The sequence below is a fragment of the Fusarium verticillioides genome, chromosome 4 (assembly GCF_000149555.1).
Source record: "Fusarium verticillioides 7600 chromosome 4, whole genome shotgun sequence".
Classification (NCBI taxonomy): domain Eukaryota; kingdom Fungi; phylum Ascomycota; class Sordariomycetes; order Hypocreales; family Nectriaceae; genus Fusarium; species Fusarium verticillioides.
The window spans coordinates 2,116,264-2,136,846 of NC_031678.1; the positions used below are offsets into that span (position 1 = coordinate 2,116,264).

Below are 20,583 nucleotides of genomic sequence, written 5' to 3' on the forward strand. Positions count from 1 at the left end.
CTGCAGAGTCCATGGGCATGGGTGGGGAAGAGAAGGTTAGAGGGGAGGCAGAAGGAGGAAGAAGAGGCTCGTCTCGTCCTTCGTTCGCTGTCTGGTCTGGTAGGTATCGGCCGTATCGCTTGAAAATTGTTAGTGAGGAACAAGTACTTTCTTTCTCCTTCGGGCGGTTGGTTATGACAAGAGTCCATGCATGCATGTCCTTTATTTCTTTATTTCTTCCCATGGATCCTTTCTCCCTGTGATTGATCGGAAGAGGGCTTGTGTCTTGTGAGGCTTGTGACAGGACAGACAGCCCGAGTGTGGTAAGGTAGGTAGAACAGCAAGGGAGGCTTCGGGCAGTGACGCCATTGCAGCGTTGTGGACATTTAGCTTCCGTACCCTTCTACTGGATGGAACAGATGAGACTTGCGTTAGGCTTTCTCTAGACTGTAGATTGAGTCAACAGAAGCGCACGTCGTCTACAGTACCTACAGTACCCGCGAATGAATGCATCTGCATCTAATTATCGCTACAGCGTACGTGCCGGCGAGAGTGGCTTTATCAGAAGTTAGATGAAGAGGGGTGAGGCTTGACCACTTGGCCCCCAAAATTATCCCATTTCCATCCCGTTATTTTCCCCGGGTGGTTAGGCTAAGGTAGGTTGAGTTCTGATATTGGACGTGTTGCTGCGCTGTAATGCACTGTAGCAGTTAGTTAGGTTAGCTCCCATTCAACGCTGTACTGTAGGCGGGGACCCGGTCTCTCACTGTCGGGTCTGTTTCTAAAAGGCAGTGGTCCTGGCGCCTCGGATACAACAGCGGTAACCCTTACGCAGGAACGCCAGAGCCGTGGGATGTGGAGGCTCCAAACCCACCCTCGAACACTAGTTGGATCGGATCTTTACTCTGTCATCGGTTTGTATCTAAGAGAACCTCGTCTGCCATCGGCTGCCCACGCCAAAATCACCCCTCATCGAAAGTTCTAATTATCGCGAGGTGCTTGCTCTTCTATCGGAGGCCGGGGCTTTGGGGTTAAACCATTGTTTGAGACTTTTTTTTTTCTCTTACCCTTCTGTTTTTATGGGCATTCTCCTCTTCAAGCGCCATCCCCGACTAATACTTAAGCTTGGGGTTATTCGAGCCGGTAAATTAAAGTCATGGAGCCAATAGCAGCTGATGGAAACAAAAACTCTACCTCTGTTCTATGCACGCACGCATACCGAACGCTAGTCATCCACAAGGTGTACATTGAATGGGGGAAATCAAAACAACGTGACTGAAATGTATGTCTGTTTTTCACCTCCTAACCTGGGGATGGAGTCTGTCCATGCCTCATCTCCCGTTTCCCGCCGCAATGTGTATGCGCTATGCTCCCTTGTACCCCCTACTGCGTAGGTATATCCATCATATGAGTCCTATTGGTCGGAGGATGGCTCATTTGGAGAGCTCTGCAACCGCATCCGTACAATATGTGTGAAGGTGAAGACTACATAGGTACATGTAGGGCAGGGCCTGGTGTTTCTTCCAATACTGTCCCCGGTCTGGCGGCATGACGGATGGGTTCCCATCCGTTCCTTTTCTCATCTGCATCACTCACTCTCACTCCACGGCCCGAAATGACCTCTGCCTCTAGGCCTTCCCCTTTGGGGCCCTACCACCTGACCAGGTCCGTCATTCATCAGAACATCCCATGGTCAATCCGTGGTGAGATGTTGTGCTGTATTTTTCGATGTGACATAGACTACAGCAGCACGCATATAATTTCTGTCATTTCCAGAACGTCTATCGATATGATAGCTCCAAAACTAGAAGGGGCCTGCTCTGTTCTTCCCGCGTGGCTGTGCTGAACCCTTCGGATTCTCGATATTCATCCTGGTCTTGGTACTACCTTAACTGCCCATGGTTCATCTCTTGTCCAGGCGCGCTTGTGTGCATCTAGCAGAGGTTCCGGAGTAGTCCCTCGATCATTTAATTGGTCTTAGCGACGCTGAGGGTTTAGAGCTTATCCATCCTCTATGTTCGAATGAAGAAAGTCACCTAGGAGTCACAATCGAACCATTGCCCTCACACCGCTTGTCCTGATTCAGTTTGGTCCGGACGTTGGGAATGCCATTTGCAAAAGCCATGCACTGCAATTGTAGCGGCCGCCGAAGTCCCTCCCTGGCCTAAGTCTTCGGTGGCCGTTACCATCTTTTCGATTAAAGATCTCCACCACTCACTTCAGATTGAGAATAGGCACGTGGGTGATTTGCATGTGTGTTCTTCGGGTCTAGGTTGGGTTGGATCCCGCATAGCCAATCCGTTATTCGGGATTGACGACAGACAGCTTCACAGCCACAGTTGGAGGCGATATCATGACGACGCCACAGGGCTAGATCCTCAATCCTCGGCACATTTATTGCCCAATTGCATGTTCTGGGCCGATTCCATCTGTGCCGATCAATATTTTGACTGCTATCTTGTTGATCATTGCCTGAGATTTCAGCTACTCAGGCATGGGCGTGACTGACAGATGTGGCTCTGAGCGTCGTCGTGGCGTAATAAGCGTGGCTTGACGCGTGTTGCCGCCCCCTTCATACTTGTATGTAGGTACTGTACTGTACCTCGCTCCCTCAGAGGTGGGGAGTTAATTAATAAGAAAACTATTTTCTTTGGGTCGCCGACTTCTTATCATGGCATCTCGGCACTTTTACTTGTAAACCTTTTTCGTGGCTTTTTTGTGCTAGAGGTGGTGGCCAAACTTTTTGGTTTGCCTGAGAACTGATCCATGACAGGGACGGACAGTGTTGTTGACCACGAGCGTCATCCCGGAGGTGAAGCTTCATATCGTGCGAGAAGTTGCAGCCCTGTAATGAATCGAGAGGTAATATAAGGCGCCCTCAAAGTTTCTTTCTATAGGGTAATGCTGAATAAATTGGTATAAACTGACTTGTCCCTCCCTCCTCTGAAAAGCATGAGATTTCTTGGTATATTTTCCAGTATTGTCTGAACTGCCGGCGAAACAGACCAAGCAAACACGTCTATCCTTTCAACCAGCACAAACAGAACCTGGCTCTGGCAGTAGGTAAGGCATATCCTTCCAGTATCAGAAAAGTTTCGTAGCAACTGACCTTGTTTCCAGTAACGGGCTCTCCTCTTCTCCCAACGCGAGAGATGAGGTTACTCTATGGTGTTTATCTGCTTCTGTCTGTCGCGAGTGCGGCTGATGTAAGAATTACTTTTATTCGCAACATAGAGACAAATGCATCTTCTCTAATTGCATTTGGCGCTAGTGGGGGCTTGATCACAAGGATCTGTGGTACAACGATTAAAGCTAAAGAATCCGTTGACTTCTCTAACATCAACGAAAATGGTGTTGGGAATTTCACAGTTGGTAGCACTAGCTTCTTTGTTCACTCCGATCCCAAGTATTCTGGAGGCCCTTCATGCTCTACAGATTTTAATCATCGCTATACTGCCATACAGTGCTCAGGTGTAAAATGGGACCCTGAGGGTGTTGTTAAACAGGATACGACGTCCTGTTTCTCCGGAAATCTCGTGGGAAGGGCCTTTGAAGATTACCAAACTGACGCGCGGTACCGCAAGTTACAGCGCCGTTACAAACAGAAACCAAGGCTTGACGGTGACGGTCGGTATCATCCTTTCGAGTGAACTACATACCTACCTAGGCTCGACCTTGCTGACATACACTTCAAGGATGGCCCCACCAGAGATACTACTATGAACAGCTTTCAGTAGGTCTCTCCACTCCCCTCCTTACCCTACAGGTTCTTTTACATCTTCATATTGGTACTGAACATCTGTAGGAGGTTGGGTATTGCAGCAAAACCGAGGGCTGCTCTGTTAGTACAAGCAGCACGAAAACCACCACCAAGTCTTGGAGTGCGACTGTCGCCCTGCCGATTTGGATCTCGGGAGGCTACTCTGTGGCAAAGTCCTGGGCCTTTGGGGCTTCATATAGCTGCAATGGCGGCCCGGGAGACGCAGCCTGTGTCTGGTACAGGGTTGCGCACACTGCCTGTAAGTCACAGCCTTCTCTAAATGGCATTGACAGAGTGGCTAAGAAACGATACAGATACGGTTCGGATGCCCAAGGGACTTACCAGGAAGGGTATGCATGGCCCGCAAATTGTTATTGCCTCCCCAAACAAACACAATATAGGCGGTGGCTTTGAGTGCGCGACTGGGAAGGATTGCGTGCATAAGGGCGCGATGTTCTGGGACTGCCATGGGAAGAAGTCTAAAGAGTTTGCCCACTGTGGACCTCCAGAGCAACCAGAGATAGATTTCAGGGACAACTTCATAGAACCCTATGCGACCGAGTGGAGACAAAAGCAATCTCAGAAGAAGAATGTAAAGATTAAAGATCCTGATGTTGAAAAGAGGGTAGAGGATATAATGGGGAAGAAGAGGAGATAGAGGGTGTACTGCTACCAGTATGAGCCAAACAGCGTCGATCACCATGATTTCACGATAGATGCCCGAGCAAGAGTCGTGGGGCACATACGGAGTACGGGATAAGGACTATACGGGACCCTACAGCTGGCTCCGAAAAGGGTGTGTGGCTGGAACAAATACTATGTTCTAGCAAGATCAGGCTCCTTGTTCTTTTGCTACTACTACACCTGCTGCCACAATAAGTTGCCTGGTATTGCCGCTTAATATATAAGTATTCATCTTATATATTTGTTTCGTGGCGATATCTTGTCTTGCTTGTCCCGGGGTGCATAACTACCTAGGTAGCTGGCAACTCTAGCTTACACGCACCAACCGTTCGAACAGCTGACCCTTGGCAGGCATAGGCAGGCAAACAATCTTGGAGGACCACGATATCCCAAGACCAAACTCCTACCTGGCAATGGCTTATGCCACTATCGAAATGCGGATTTATTCTATGCTGCCAAGCATAAATAACATGGCAATATGTTCGACCAATTCGGCAATAAACTTGAAATAAGTACGGAGAGCCCAAGCTTCTAACTCTTTGTTTTCTAACACTTCCGAGACAGCCTCCCCTCAAATCCTCCGACTTGATACCTTCAGCACAGTCAAGCCGGTGGTCATATCAGTTGGACGACTGGTGAAGCATACAGCTCACCCTCCGGTTGTGCTTGTTTGGAGCTTCCTTATTCCGCGTTGAGAGCGTTTGATCTGGTCTCAATAAAATTATGTCGAGCATCAATTAAACGCCATTGGTGCTTTACCTTTACCAGGGTTACCCTGTCAAGTCCCATCTGGTGCCATCTCGGAACACATCCTAATCCCAGTCAAGTCCATCCAACAATTGCATGCTCCGACTTGGGTGTGCAGCCAGAGATGCAGGACCGTGCCACTACTGGGCTTGAGAACGGAAATACCTATCTATGCATCGAGCCAGCTCTACATCCAACTTCCCAGTCTATGCGTTTTACAGTCATCAATGACAACGGTGCAGCCCTTCGTCTGTGGCTTAATCTCGGCAAATTGTTTATGGATCACGTCCGGCAAGATCTTGCCCGGATCATAACGTTCACTAGCATAATCGAAGGATGTATGTTGGTTACGTCAATGTAATCGCTAAGGACAATCTCTCTGCTCTATGTCCTCGCCGTTTAAATTTCAAATTCTCAGCGATGCCTTCAAGATATATCGAGTCGTCTGGGGCTTCTACAATTTTCTCAGCCCGAACCACCTAGAGATTGATTCTCCTCTTAGCCCTGGAGAGGCCATCGTTGCCCTATGGCCATGTACGTGTGACCGGTAGCTCACAACGGTCATCTATGTACCATGCGGCGGGTATCTTGGTGTGAACACCACACAATTTTCGGGCGAGTTGCGTACCCCATGTAACGCTTCCTTCCCCTCACACCCTTCCTCACAGATCAATCTTTCTACTGTACGGAGTAGGGGTTGTTGATTGACGAACAATCTCTTCGAATTCCAGGTTCTACCACCTTTCGAGGATAGTCTACTGCATTGTTTGTCATGGCTTACAATGCCTTGTCGTGCTTGGCTATACCTTTTTTGAGATGATATGTATTAGTTCACCACGCGCTCAGGCAGGTCAACACAAAGCCGTTTCATGTGGATCAATTCAGATGCCATCTTTCTCAGATGTCAACCCCACAAACGACAGCTGGCTCGTGATATCTTGCAAGCTCTTCAAGTGGGCAGTGTACGAGAGATGCATTTGATCCAATACCAGCCAGCACCGCGCACCAAGTTGCCTGAAAGTGCCGTACAATGGATGTAATGCCGAAGCCGAAGAAGAGAAAGAAAAGAAGCTGGAACTTGATACCCGTTTCCGTGCAAGGGCACCCAGGACCTTGGAGTGAGACGAGACGCCTGATTGACTTCCGGAACATTAGCGTTCATCAGAGCGGAGATGTCGCCAAACTTGTCCCATTTTGCCCTACAGGGGGGCCAGGGTTTTGTTCGTTCGTCCATCCGTCACAACATATGGATGGGCCCAGCCACAATGCAACAGCCGTGACAATGATGTCATTGTTGCTATCCAAGATCCTTCCACGTCAGTCAACCCACGAGGCTGAAACCGTTATCGAAGCCTCTAAGGAGCAAGACATGGAGTAGTAATGGCAAGGGACTTGGGAGAATACTACTGTGCTCACTGTACTGGCGCATTCATTACAGAACAGGTTAGAGTCGTCAACGTGGCACCCTCTTTCGCCAGTCAGACTGGGACGCTAGGTATCATCTTTCGAGTCCACCTACTGATGGATGCCCCCGCATGATGATTGAGGGAACTTGAGCATCGCGAATAGCAAGCTCTTTAGAGGCGTTGACGTCATCGGAAAGTTTTGCTGGCCCCTCCACTAAACAATTCAATTTTATACTACTCGGTCGAAACATTCGAACAAGCTTCAGACTCCTCCCTCATGGTCGTCCCGTTGTTCCCCGGTCCAACATCTTCAGCAATCAATTGGTGGAAGTTTACCGACACCTATGAGAAATCAGATGGAAAACAGTACTGCCTAGCAACATCCATATGATCAGGGTCCTGATTATCAGAACTGCATATAGCCGCGAATACTGCATCCATACCTGCGGCATGATTATTACATATCTTGAGCTTTGTTACACGAATGTGTGAAGGGTACGGAGTAATCAATAACGATTTCTGCTGGTTTGCTAGGGTGAGCTTCCACCGGTAACGCCCAATTTGGGAACGAGCCCTACCTTAATCCACCTGTTATGCAGCACCCTGTTTCCGTATACTGGGGTCGAATGTGACCCTGTGGTCAGCCTCCAGCATCGGCAAACCCCTACTTTGAATACTAACCGTAACTTTATTCGCTTTGCTCTGTGGGATCGGAGCCAGATCTTGACAATTCGGTTTTCAGGGGTGGGTGCATGCCAGGAGACCCAACTGTTCAAGATACTATCCTGTCTGGGGCTTCTTGAACACTGGTTTCACGTATCAAACGATGGCTTCTTGGAGCGCGGTTCGGGGCATGTCGACGATTCATTGAAATACTTTCACATTCCGAGACGAGCTGGTGCTCCCTCAGCTGCGATCTCGAAAATTGATGGTCTCGATGGCTCCGTCAACTGAGTATGCCTATCATCGAGCGGCTGGTGCCGTACACTACACTGCAGTCAAGCCACCACACCCCTCTCCCTTGCTGAGGGTCACAGTACTGGGTACTTTCAAGCATGTTCAATCTCATCACCGGCAGTTCGAGATTATCATCAACACATCGTCATCTTGCCGCTCTCGGTTACCAGCTCGTGTTGTAAGCGAGTGTTATCTTTGGGACCTCAAATTCAACTGGCGAGAAAACTTCGTTTTTTTTTTCCAAGGATGATGAATCAGGGTCCTCTTCCAGAAGCCTTCGGTACCACAGGGCTTAAAAGTTTGACTGGAACTGCCATACCTAACGGGGACACGATCAGGTTGATCACTACATCATCGCACGTCCTACCCATGCGCATCTGCCCTCCTTGAACGGTTTTTGGGGGGATTCCTGCCCCCCTTCTCCACGCTTTCTGTACCTGAATTGGTCTCTTTCGTAGTGACCGCAAAGGCTTGATGGTGAAGGGGGCTGATCGTTGCTTGGGCAGTACGTCCGCTCCGGCAATCTCAATGGCGCGTTGCTGGTGAGAGACAGGCCAAGATGCCCAAAATAAGAAACCCATTTACTCCCTATTTTTGGAAATGCTATTTTCATCCCAACAGCGACGATCTCGGTTGGATATGCACATGGGTATTTGAACTCCAGGGGTTTTTGGGGATGGTCGTGGTCGTGGTCGTGGTCGTGGTGAGTTTGGTGATAGTTGCATGCAAATGTCGACAATGTTGACGCGTCCTTTATCGACTCATGATTACCGCCATTCTGCTGTCAAGGGGAACGATTTGCGCTGAAGAACTGAATCGTGACATGCCATTTACTGGGTTATGACTCGTGTGGTTTTGCTATCATGTCCCTCAACATTACAGCTACAAGCCGTCTCATGGCTGCGCTGGTTATCTACATTGTTTGGGTCACAACGGGTTGCATTCCAGGCCAAGGCCAGAATGTTCCTCATCTTCTGGACAGTGTTTATATAGAATAGTGGCTTTGAAGGCAAGAGTAAGTAAAGCACAATATGGGTAGATATGTGTGGCTCTATACATCGTAAGGTCTACATTTTCCCTCAATCGCTGACCAAACAGAATGAACAGTTCACGTCGAACAAATAACAGAAGAACATAATATAGGTGCTTGTAGGACTTCTCCATACCCGTGTAGATATTCCGGGCAAATAAAATAAAACAGACCATAAACTCTAGTCTAGTCAATCGGTTGTGATATCTGGAGATTTTAGACTAAGCGATATAGGGTAGGCAGACATCCACCATCACGGATACATGTGTTGAATAGGCAGGAATCATGCGTATCAAATGTGCCACAACTGAAGCGCTACATTTGTGCAGGGCTCGTCGAGCCGGAGGATGCTCCATGTTGAGATCAGTCCCATTTAGCTTACGGTTGAGAAAAGACTAAGCCGGTGAACTATCTTATAAATCAGTTATAATACGGCAATTAAGTCAAGGTTGGGGTTATTTCATGACACTACTCGACGATGGTATGATAACGCTGAGTATTATGGTTACTATTCTTAATCAAGGTATCCTATATCAATGGAGACCTTGATGAACTGTAGGTATACGGTTACTCAAGAAGTGTGACCAGACAGCCCATGCAATTTCAGATCTTACATGCACATGACTGGAACACTAGTATAGCCTGGATTCCGGAAGCAGATGTAAATAATCAAGTTGAATATACCCCTGTTGAGCAACATGGACAGAGCCAGCAGATAAGATGATGTTCTCCCTATCTTAAGTGCAAAGTCAACACGGATAGGGATGTTCATACAAGAGTCTTGTTAGATGAAAGGGAAAGGCCTGACAGTATTAAGATGGAGGACTATTTAAAATAGCCTCGAAGATGATTGCCTCTATGGGCATCATCAGTTTGTCCTTGCTGTCTAGATAGGCGGTAAACATATCAGGTAGCAAGGCAAATGTATAGGCGAACCTGACTAACAAAGTCTGGATGAAGGCGATGCGTAAACATGATACGCCCGGTTCTTACGGTTACCGGCGACAGTCCAGACTCTGACTGAAACCATATAAACAGGTAGGAAGGTGTCTTGTGTTAGACTTTTTTTATTTTATATAAAAAGCCATGTCCCTTTGTTTATTTTGTACTCCGTGATCTTTACAGACAGAATGACGCAAAACCATCTATTCCTCATCACTGTCATCCTCCTCCTCGGCGTTCTCCAGCCACTCCACCAACACACGACACTTTTCTTTCAGCAATGTCATAGCCTCACCTTCAACGGTACGCTCATTACCCCACCAACTCAGAATACCCTCCTCCTCAAGGATATCGAGCGCATATAGCTGCTGTAGCATTGCGGCGAGGAGAGTGCCAACACGGGACTGCTCGGGTCCTTGGGAGCGCGTGAGTGCCTTCTGGAGCGCAATGATGAACTCGACTTGCTCGGCCTCATTATCATCATCGCCACCAATTCCGACCTCATTGATGAACTTTGCTGCACCCTTGCGAGCCCTTAACGCTTGTTCAGCGGCCTTGCTGGGTTCGAGATTGCCGTGCTCAGGGGTCATGAGGTCGACTGCGTGACGGGCAAATGCAGTGGCCACAGCTCGGCGCATCATAGCGTCCGAGGCATCGTTGGAGAGACGCAAGCCCATGAACTCAAGCTTAGCCGAATCGAAATCACCGGACTCGGCACGAAGAGCGTCGACCAGACCGTGTACGGCCTCGCTGTGGAATGAGAGTTTGTCGCCAGCATCATCGGAGGCGAAGGACGTGCGGCGGGAAGGGTCGGTGGTGTCGACGTGCAGCGAATTCTCATCCGGAATATCTTCAGAGATTTCCGAAGACAGTGTCGACACCGATGAGGTGGAGATATTGAACTGGAAAAGGTTGTACATGAGACTCTTCTGAAGTTGGCAGGGGTCTCTCTCGTCAACCTCATCATCCTCAGGGTCCTTGAATGCTGCGGCGTTGGTACCAGATCCAAGCAACTCGGTATCCGGCGTCAAGGGATTGCCCTTAGAATCGACGCATGAAATGACAGTATCTTTAGGGGGACTAATGCTCTTGCCAATGGTGGCACCAAAGGAGATGAGACTACCTTCTGCTATAGTTGAGTTCTCTCCAATAGTGACCGAATCTGCCACGATAGATCTGTATATCCTTGCGTCGTCCCCGACTGTGGTGTCATCCCAGATGTAACAGTCCTTCAGAATGACATTCTTACCAATCTTGCAGTCTCGCCCAATTATGCAATTGGAGATTCTACTTTCCGGGCCAATGTAGCTGTTGCGTCCGATGACCGAGTTCTGGACTTGGGAAGTATTCGCGTAGAATGCACCGTGCTCGACCACAACCCCTGGTCTGTGACGCTGGTAAGCCTGTTTGGGAACAATATTGCACTCTGGAATGAAGGGATAAGTCCATCGGCCTAGAATGTCGCGGCTGATGGCGTCGTACTGCTGTAAATTGCTTGCTCGGGCTGCGTAACCCTCCTCGCAAATCTCAGTATAGATCATCTTGCCGTTCAGCTCCCAGTCCTTGAGCACGCCGTGAAGGAAGTTTCTCCTGGGAAGCTCGTAGTCGAAACTTTCTGACCAAAGCGCAAGTACCTCGGGTGTACAAATGTCGATCTGAGCATCGATGAGGTCGGATCGAATCTCGAATTCGGTGGATAGCTCATCCACGACAGCTGGATCTAATGACATGTATCGATCGCTTGCTAAGGGGCTCATCTCATCGTAGTGAAGACATCGTTGAGTCTTTGTGTCGACCACAAAAATGGGCGTGATTCCGTTCGTCTTTGTTCGGTGATCATCCTCTCCACCACTGCGCAACACCATTGTCATGATATTGGCTGCGCTGTCTTGCCTCCGTTTTCGGTGCGCCGCCAGAGCACCATCAAGCATTATGTTGGACACGAGGTCGCCATGCACGAGGATAAAATCGCCATCGACAAGAGATCTCTTGTCCATATCTCGTAGGACATCGCCGGCTGATCGGGCATCGGAGACTCGGACAAATTGTAGAACGGAAAAGGGAGACGTGCGCGCGGCTGCTGACCACCGAGATCGGCTGATGTAGTCTTCGACTTGGTCGGTATGAGCACCACAGTAGATGTAGACTTCGTTGACACCGTTCATGGCTAGAAATTCAAGGGTATACTCGATGAGGGGGGTGTTTGCGAGAGGGAGAAGACACTGCGAATAAGCCCATTAGTACGAATACACGGCCGAGGCGAGCAGGAGGACATACTCTTGGCTTCTCGGTGGTGAAGGGCTTGAATCTGTCTTGAAAGGAGTCGGCAAGGACCTGAAGAATACGCTGTGAGCTTGCGCTGGTCTCGAAGAATAAGATACCCCGCCATGTCACTTACAACCGCCTGGAGAACATCCTCGCTTTTGCTCTCGGCTCCTGTTTTTGAGGACTTTTTGCCCTTGCCACTATTGCCCTTGTGCGACATGGTTACTTGTCGGGGTTAGAGCGTTGCGTCCGAGATGTTTGGGCGAATATTGTGAAGTTTAAGTTGAAGCGCACGCGAACCGTGGGGTTAGGTCAAATTTCCAGTGACTCAATCAACAGAACCTACCTCCCCACCTCACCTCGGTGTAGGGGCTCTCACCTCGGTGAATTAGTCAAACTGCTCTGCTGAGTAATCACACAAACCCTCCAACTCCACTGCCAAAGAACTAATCGCCCGTTGATCTGGTGGAAATAATATTACCCGACGCCGAACGATGGGTTCCGATAGACTTCGTGGACATTCCAGACTTCACTTTGCTACACATACCAGGCATAATACTTCAGCTCGCTATATCTGGAGCCTTGACTGTAACACGCGGACCACTCAAATTCCGAAAACACCCAACACTTACATATTTGTGACCTCCACAAGGTATCTCAGTAGTTGTGTTTCCGCCTTGTTTGTTTCTCGGCAAGCCTAGACGCCCGAGCGTCTAAGTTTCGCTTAACAAGGAGCTATTGCCTTTGGAGGAGGGGGTTTGACTTTTGACAGACAGCTGACACTCGAACTGGCTCGATAATGGCGTCTCTCAATGAGGCCCGTTTAAGCACGAGCCTGGCGGAATATGAACGACAGGCACATGCTCAGGAACAGGCAGTACTCATCGGATGAGAAGACTTGGTGTCGCTTCGGTTCCGGGAGGCTGTAGCGCCCGATCGGGGACTAAACTAGAGAGGCAACATTTATCTATGCGGCTTCGCCGGCGGTCCGACAACTTTCGGGTCGTTTGGTTTCCTTTTTAGCATCTTCCATCTTGAGCAGGGGAAACAACATGCTAAAATTAGAGGGTGGATAGGGCTTCTGGCAGCTGGAATTGTCCAAGCATCAACTGTAGAGTTGTCCCTTGGTGGATCCGGTTCCTCGACGAACGAGGGAAATATCCGGGACAATGAGAGACACAACTTGAAATATAGTCAAAGCGATGGTCTCAAACGACCTACCATGCAACGAAACCTTGCCGGCTGGGAGATGACCGTGGATTAGTGTGGCTGTCAAATGTTGTTTGCGTTCAATACGTTCACGAAGGCATCCGCAACTGTCTTTTTATATATCTTGGATCCTAGGCATGTCTCGGTCGTAGAATTTGATGCAGATGTCTCTCAATTTAGACAGTCGCAAGTCAATTAGGTCAGGTTTGTGGTGGTAATCCAGCTTTGTAGATGCCCTCGACCTACCTAACCCTGAGAGGTAGTGTGTGGGTGTGATGATCTTGCGAAATGTGCTTCAAAACGCTGCCCTAGTGTTATTCATAAGTACAAACTGTACAGAGTACCTAGATGATGGTTATCGACCAAGGCCAGGCCAACAAAAGTCTTCCATCTGAGGGTTTTCAGTGATAAAAGCTACAAAGGTAAGGCAAACCTCAGGAATTCAGGGTCCTCTCCCCCTGTCATTAAACAACCCCGCAAATAGGCCCTAATAATTCAAAAGAACTAATAAAAGAATGATTTCTGAGAGTACAAGCGCTGGACCCTCCCTTCATCTTTGCCCTTTTAAGGAATTCTCAGCCGTGCACTGTGTTAGGTCGCCAGATTAGTTTGAGGCAGGTGATAGATTGCGATCTCCATATCTGCGGTTCGTGTACAGTGTGCCCGCATCCGCTCGTACAGTTGCAATGAAGGTAGCTACCCGCTTCGTTCTCGCCCTCGTTCTTTGCCAACGGCCACGGTCTCGACCGATCATGGACCTCTCGCTTGTTTCTATCTTGACCTCCACATTTGAACAAACTATTGCTTCCCGATAGAGCATCTTGGGGGTTCAAGAGTCTATCTTGACGTTCAATAAGATGCGGCAGTCGCTTCTTCAGCACCCACACTCTACCCGACGACCACAAAGCACGCGAACCGTACAGTAAAGGACAGTGCTTGATATCCTATAACAGGAATAGACGCGAAAAATAACAGGCTAAAAAGAAACATTATCATATCCTGGTCTAGCATTGCTAGATCGAGTTCCGGCTTCCACTTTCGATGTTACTCAATATTGCTTGGACTCTACTCCGTATTCAGCTTCGCTGATCTCCCTTATTGCAGCTAAATCCGTACCACGGCATGCGAGGAAAGATGACCATTCCAGGCAAGGACAACACTAAGACCTGATATGCTGCGGCCAGTACTCAAGCATTGGCTGAGGCTGAGTGTGTCGTCTCAGTTCTTGGCTGACTTTCTATGACTCTGGTTCGACGATAACCGAAACGTCTACAGCAAGTGGTCATTAGCGGACTGGTTCCTCACTCTCGTAAGCTATTCTCTCGGAACGTTTCCCTCATGTCTTTTCAGCTTTCTTCCAAGGTAACGGCTAGGCTGTTGATTGAGCATGGTGTTGCAATGTACGGGGTAAGGTTCTCAGGTTTTCTCAGTATTTTATCCCTAGCGCTGTGTCGATGCCCCGATCTTGCTGCATCATGATTCTCTTGCAGATCTTCTCACAAAGCGTCAGCGCCCAACACTGGGTCCTCAGTCAACGCAAACTACAGGGTCTAATGGTGTAAGAAAACCTGACCGGCCCTTACATCGAATCTGCATGGAAACACCAGTCATGGTTTCATACACCTCGAGGGCAACACAGTCTCAAGACATACCCTTAATTATTCATCCCCGACAACTGGGAGTCTCACTACTGTTTAGTTAAGAACGTTGGCGTTTGGCTTGACCAGGGAACCGCCGAGCTTAGCTAACAACGACATGCCTCTATCTGGAGCCTAGAAATAGGCAGTCGCATTATCAATACCACTCAAACTACGATTATAGCCATCTGATGTCATCAATGTTGCTGTATCGAAGAGAACTATGGTTGTGGCTACATGATTTAGACAGTAGCCAGATTTCCAGGCTGCTGGGTCTCCAATCCCGAGTCATGAGCTACAACCACGACAGGTGTCTTCCGTTGATCGAGTGAGAGAAATTCCCAGCATTCCACAGCATGCTACAAATGCAGTCAGGAACGTGGCCCCAGTACTCAACACTAGGAACACTTTACGACGGCTTTCTCATCTAGTTAAAGTCTGAGTTGATTGGTCACGTTGGAAGTTTAAGCTGACACAATAGCGCAAGCACCTGGACACAAAGCTGGCCAGGCGTCTATTGCTACATCAAGGAAAGCATTCTTTATCTCTCCTGTCGGCTGCCCAAGTCTTGAATAACACCACCCGCATCCGCCTCCCTACATGGCGCAACACTGCATGGCTTTACAAATGGAACCAAGACACGGGACAGCTCCAACAGCCTTCCTGACATAACCAAGCCAGGAGTGACGGAAACAATGGGGCTAAAGAAAGAGGAACACAAATCTGACGGACCCGTCATTCTTGCAGCGAATGTCTCGTCGTGACCGGCTTCGTGTTTGTAGTGGATGTCCTGTTTTCCGTGCGCACGGCGCGAGAACGATCAACATGGCGTCGAAGCCAGGACTGTAGCAGAATGGATATCTCAACAGCTGTGTGGTTTTTTCTCTCTCGCTTCTTCACCAGCTAGCGATCTTCCAAACGAAGCTTAGGTCACATAGTGGCCACGGTGCGCCATGATCACCTCCACACAGTCGAATTTGGGGACGATCTCCAGTACAACCGGGCAGCCAACCAAGGGTCATGGAGTGCTGTGAAGGACCAAAAAGCTTTGGATGGACACAAGGGGACCCCCCACAGGGACGGCCGCCAGACTTGTTCGCGCAATAGCGCTTCATTCCCACCGCGATCTTGGTTGAGGCTAAACCAACCTTGGCCGGAAAAGCCCACTCTGGCTCAAGCTTTTCTTTTTCGCCTTGCTCAGAGCATCAGCAGCGACATCAGCATCAGCACCAGTACCAGCAAAAGCACAGATCCCCCTGCCCCAGCCCAAGTGGGAAGTGCCATCTGCTCTCGGAAGAGAGCGTGTTGAGCAAGGTGCGCTAGGTACTGAGTATCTGGTAATATCCACATAACCGGGCCAGGAGGTAAGTCACTACGACCCCCCGCCAAAGCCAAGCCACTCGAGTTCAGAGACAAAAGCAGGCTATTCCGTTCCACCCACGCCTGTGCCCACTCCCGCTCACACGGCCTCCCAACTTTGTCTGTCTTGAGATACAACTCAGGCCCGGTCCCCGTTTCCCGTTCCTCATTCCCTCCCCATTTTCAGCCCCTTGGTCTTGCAATTGCGACAGCCCTCATCTATCGCATCGTCGCCCTCGATTCGATCTCCCTGCGAAGGCCCTTTTAATTCATTCTGGAGCACTCTAGCCAGCAAAGCTTTGGAGCCCCTGGACCTGCTGGCGACGACTGAACATCAACGCGTCCAGTTCTAGAGTCTGCAACTAGCCCTTACGCCATTCGTTATCATCTCTGCTCGGCGCATCGAAAACCATTCATCATCTGTTCAAAAGAACCAGAACTGTTCTTTTTTGACTTATTGTTTGTTACCTAAGGTTCGACAACGATCAACGGCGACTCGGCCCGGTTAAACGCCTCTTCCATCCGTTATCCGTCGAATCGACTCTTGAACAATCCGTATTGTTCTGATAGCAAACGGGCGGCGAAATCATCTCGAAGCAAAACATAGAGTAGAAAAGGCACTCCTTATATAAACACATAATATGTCTGGTGACGGAACCTCAACCCCCGGGGTTGGTGGCAGCAATGCCAGCGAGTTTGTAAGTCGACAAGACGACAGTGGCTGATTACATCACAACTGACACCTCTGATAGGTTCGCAAGCTTTATCGGTATGGCCACTTGTAGCTGCCTGTGCATGCAATGCTAACACTTTTCAAGGATGCTCGAAGATCCAGCGCATCAGGACGTTGCAAGATGGGGAAAAGACGGCGATACGTTCGTCGTTGTTGAGGTAGGCTTGAGCTGAAATCGACTATAACCATCAAACGCTAATAGGCCTAGAACGAAAAATTCACACGTTCAATCTTGCCTAAGCACTTCAAGCACAGCAACATGGCTAGTTTTGTCCGACAATTGAACAAGTACGATTTCCATAAAGTGCGACAAACAAATGACAGTGGATCTGCGGCCAATGGTGCCAATGTGAGTTTACCTGACCGTTGGATGCTAAAGCCAATAATGACCAGAAAGCTAGACTCTCGAGTTCAAGCATCCCAATTTCAGGGTGGGCAGCAAGGACGATCTCGATAACATTCGTCGAAAGGCCCCGGCACCAAGGAGGACACAAGCCACAGAGGACTTCACAACCAGCCATCACATCAGCGTCATGACTGAACAACTGACAGCTACCCAGCAGCAAGTTCAACAGCTTCAGGAGCTCTTCACTGAAGTGTCTCAGACCAACCGACTTCTTGTGAATGAGGTTCTGACTTTGCAAAAAATGCTCAATGCGCAAAAGCAATCACAGCACGAAATGCTTAATTACCTCTCACCTTCAAACAACCGCCATCAACAGAGCATGCACCTCAATGTCGGGACATCTCCTCTGGATGGTAGTGACGATTCGGCACCAGAACTGCGAAGGGCTCGTGAGCTTCTGTCCAGCGTGACACCTGATCAAATTGCCGACCGAGAGCTGGAACGTCTTCAGGGCGTATATGGATCTCCGGCAGACTCCGCAGTTGTCATCCCACAAGCCTCAATGCCTATGATGCATGATCCAATGAACGACATCAACCGCTATCCCGTGTACCCGGTGGGTCAAACCGTCGGCATCGATCCTTTCCACTCAGATCACATCCACAAAATCCCTTATGCGATGCCGAATGAGTCCAGCGCCAATGCCATGCAGGAGGTGCCTGCTCCCCAGCCTATCAACATCCAAACACACGCAAACTCTAACTCGTCGACCAACTCGGCCCTCACTTGGGCATCACGAAAACCCAGGATTTTCCTTGTTGAAGATGATCCGACTTGTGCTAAGATTGGTATCAAGTTTCTCAAGTCGATGGGCTGTGAAGTCGAGCATGCTGTATGTGATTTCCCCAATAACCCTATTGGGCCACCTGACTGACCATCGATTAGCAAAACGGAGCAGACGCATATAGCCGTATCACTAGTGTTGCCCGTGATCATTTCGACATGATCTTCATGGACATCATAATGCCCAAGCTGGATGGTGTCTCGACAACCATGTATATTCGGCAAGACTGCCCTGCCATTCCCATTGTTGCTATGACGTCGAATATCCGATCTGACGAGGTCCACTGCTATTTTGAACACGGTAAGTGCTAGCTGAAGCAGGAGAGTTGCGAACGAACATGGGAACTAATTTTGCATCACTAGGTATGAACGGAGTTCTGGCCAAGCCATTTACCAAGAGTGGAATGCAGAAGATTGTCGAAAATCACTTGAGCTACCTTCTTAAGGGTTATGACCCTTCGACTCAACAAGAATCAGGCTCAGGTTATGTAGTTGGTGGCGCAGGTTACATGAACCCGCCGAGCAACTTGAACACTTCCGGCGGAACGAATTTCAAGTTTGAGACAACGCCCACGCCGCCAGCGACTGGTGCCACCTGGTCCCCGGGACAGATGCCGCAGCAGTCTCCCATGACGGCAGGGATGGATCAAGGCTACGGCATGGTAAATGGCGCAAACCAGTACGGCCTGACGCCCACCAGTGCGAGCCGAGCTAGTTTCCCAACAAGCATCTCACAAAGCAGCCAAGGGCGAATGGATGGCCAAAGCCCGCCAGAAAAGCGCCAGCGGACCTACGTCTGAGCCACTGGTATAGTGATATGTGCCTGATGTACGCGTGACGCTACATCATGAGGAGTATGGCGTTCGGAGCGAGACAGGATGGGCAATCTAAGACTGATGGCTTCTTGGTGTTGGCCGTCGTGGAAGAAGGATTTTGTTGTCGTATATTTCGTATTTATGATCGGGGAGATGCATTGAGCCCGGATACCTTGACGAACAAAGACATGTAGCAGAGATACAGCAGGCAGGCAGGTAGTTGTCCCTGGCGCGTTCGTGGATTTGTTTCGGGAGTGTTTGGAACGTCTGATGAACAAGTTTTGATACCTGCGATAATATCATTGTCATTTGGGCGCCGACCTGCCCACCATGCAACATTTCCGCTTTCTTGGTGGTCCCAAAGTGCTGAGTTGTTGAGATCCATTTCATGGACATGAGGAGGGCACTGTCCGTCTAGTGAAGCCTCGCACACCACCTAATTGGCTGGCCTCTTGATTCAGGCTGTATTCATATTCGACATTTGTTTCTGCTAGGGGGTTAAGTATGGATGTTTGAATAGTTGGTTTAATCCGTGGTTAATTGGTAGTATATGGGTAGTGTTGTGGATAGACCAGGCCGTATAGTAGAGTAGAGTAGAGTAGAGTAGGTGGACGGATGAATGGATGGAGAAGGACGGAAATGTCGGAAACGACAGACCAAAAGTGTTTCAAGCAGCAGAGAACAGATGACAGATATAAATACCCAAGCACGTCCTTATTACATACATACATACATACATACATACATACATACTACAACAAGTTAACGTTTGCAAGGTTCTGTAGGTGTGGCACAGGGAGGTGCAGATCGATTGAGTTCTGGACCGTTTCGAATGGTGGGGTTGGACTTTGGAGCGAGCGAGTTTTGGGCACACGAATTCCCTTGATGGGCTTCTATAGGGGCTTTGTTCAGAAGGGGGCTTTCTGCCTATAGCGCCATCATAATAACAATAACGTAGCATCCGTCAGCCGTTGCACCGCAGAGTTGGCTGCCGTTGAGCTCCCGTCTGGCTGTGCACTGAAATGCGGTATAGAGCCGGGTGTTTGTGTTGTACGATAGTGGATGTATCTGAATCTTGTGCAACCATTGATAGGTAAGGTAGGTAAGTAAAGCAAGCAGACCTATACTTGCGTTTGTGCTCGTGCCTGTGCTTGCGCTTGTGCTTGTGCTTGGAGGGAAATATTCCTCTTGCCTTTGAAAAGTACCTTAGGTACGGATAGAGTATCCAATTTCTATCCCCTGTCATCCAGACCCTGTTATACTTTGACATGGCATGGCTTTTGGAATAGTCGAGACTGCGCTGCTGCAGACTAGAAGCTCGAGACAAGACACTACCGAGGCCAGGACCAGTCTTGGCGCTAAATAACATGAGAGATGACGTCGGCATCGATATCATGTCATGTAATCGTCTGAGAGGGACTTGACCTTCTGTATCGTATGGCCAATGCCTGTCTCTCGTCAATCGATCGATAGTTGCTGATCCGTCCGAGCGGGTCTAGCAACTACGTACATACTATGTTTATTGTGCCTCGGACTCCAAAGTAACCCTCCAAACAAAGCGCAATTGCTTACATGAGCGACCGTTGAACTTGTGGCGGCAAGGTAGAATGTTCGGAGTATGTGGTTACTGTATGTGCTGTAGTGCACTCGCTGAAGGGTGGTGAGCATGTCACCACAAGCTCCAGATTCGACTGCTTACCTTAGGTATTCCATCTACCGGACTCCGGATCTACCTAGGTAGTTAGAATGGCCACCACCAGTCTTGTAGCTTACTATTTACCTGTCAGTAAGAAACTGGCCCGTGGTGTTATCAAAAAGAACCTGATTGGGGTTGGCCAATGAATGGATAACTCGGGTCTACCCCTCGAGAC

At 49.1% G+C, this 20,583-nt stretch overlaps 3 protein-coding genes across 13 annotated transcripts; 2 read left to right on the forward strand and 1 right to left on the reverse strand.

Moving 5' to 3' along the window:
- Positions 1-1,713: 1,713 nt before the first annotated feature.
- FVEG_05034 (hypothetical protein) lies at positions 1,714-8,866 on the forward strand. 8 transcript variants are annotated; one of them, XM_018893031.1, is made up of 7 exons: positions 1,714-3,042; positions 3,100-3,606; positions 3,675-3,712; positions 3,785-3,998; positions 4,054-4,717; positions 4,775-4,935; positions 4,988-8,866. In XM_018893031.1, exons 2-5 carry the CDS (start codon positions 3,132-3,134, stop codon positions 4,395-4,397), a joined length of 1,071 nt encoding a protein of 356 aa, XP_018749838.1. In that variant the 5' UTR covers positions 1,714-3,042; positions 3,100-3,131; the 3' UTR covers positions 4,398-4,717; positions 4,775-4,935; positions 4,988-8,866. The 8 variants fall into 8 exon arrangements, with proteins under 8 accessions (XP_018749838.1, XP_018749840.1, XP_018749837.1 ...); XM_018893033.1 differs by having other exon boundaries at positions 4,984-8,738; XM_018893035.1 differs by having other exon boundaries at positions 2,819-2,841; positions 2,931-3,042; positions 3,785-4,717.
- A 731-nt stretch (positions 8,867-9,597) lies between these two features.
- FVEG_05035 (translation initiation factor eIF-2B subunit epsilon) lies at positions 9,598-19,438 on the reverse strand. Of its 3 annotated transcripts, none has more exons than XM_018893038.1 (4): positions 18,236-19,438; positions 11,904-18,184; positions 11,783-11,839; positions 9,598-11,727 (listed from the first exon to the last, which is right to left on the reverse strand). In XM_018893038.1, exons 2-4 carry the CDS (start codon positions 11,988-11,990, stop codon positions 9,709-9,711), a joined length of 2,163 nt encoding a protein of 720 aa, XP_018749845.1. In that variant the 5' UTR covers positions 11,991-18,184; positions 18,236-19,438; the 3' UTR covers positions 9,598-9,708. The 3 variants fall into 3 exon arrangements, with proteins under 3 accessions (XP_018749845.1, XP_018749844.1, XP_018749843.1); XM_018893037.1 differs by having other exon boundaries at positions 11,904-14,044; positions 14,096-19,438; XM_018893036.1 differs by having other exon boundaries at positions 11,904-19,438.
- FVEG_05036 (hypothetical protein) lies at positions 15,862-19,454 on the forward strand. Of its 2 annotated transcripts, XM_018893040.1 has the most exons (8): positions 15,862-15,980; positions 16,039-16,673; positions 16,728-16,744; positions 16,794-16,866; positions 16,917-17,057; positions 17,110-17,946; positions 18,000-18,198; positions 18,261-19,454. In XM_018893040.1, exons 2-8 carry the CDS (start codon positions 16,617-16,619, stop codon positions 18,695-18,697), a joined length of 1,761 nt encoding a protein of 586 aa, XP_018749847.1. In that variant the 5' UTR covers positions 15,862-15,980; positions 16,039-16,616; the 3' UTR covers positions 18,698-19,454. The 2 variants fall into 2 exon arrangements, with proteins under 2 accessions (XP_018749847.1, XP_018749846.1); XM_018893039.1 differs by having other exon boundaries at positions 15,862-16,673.
- Positions 19,455-20,583: the final 1,129 nt, after the last annotated feature.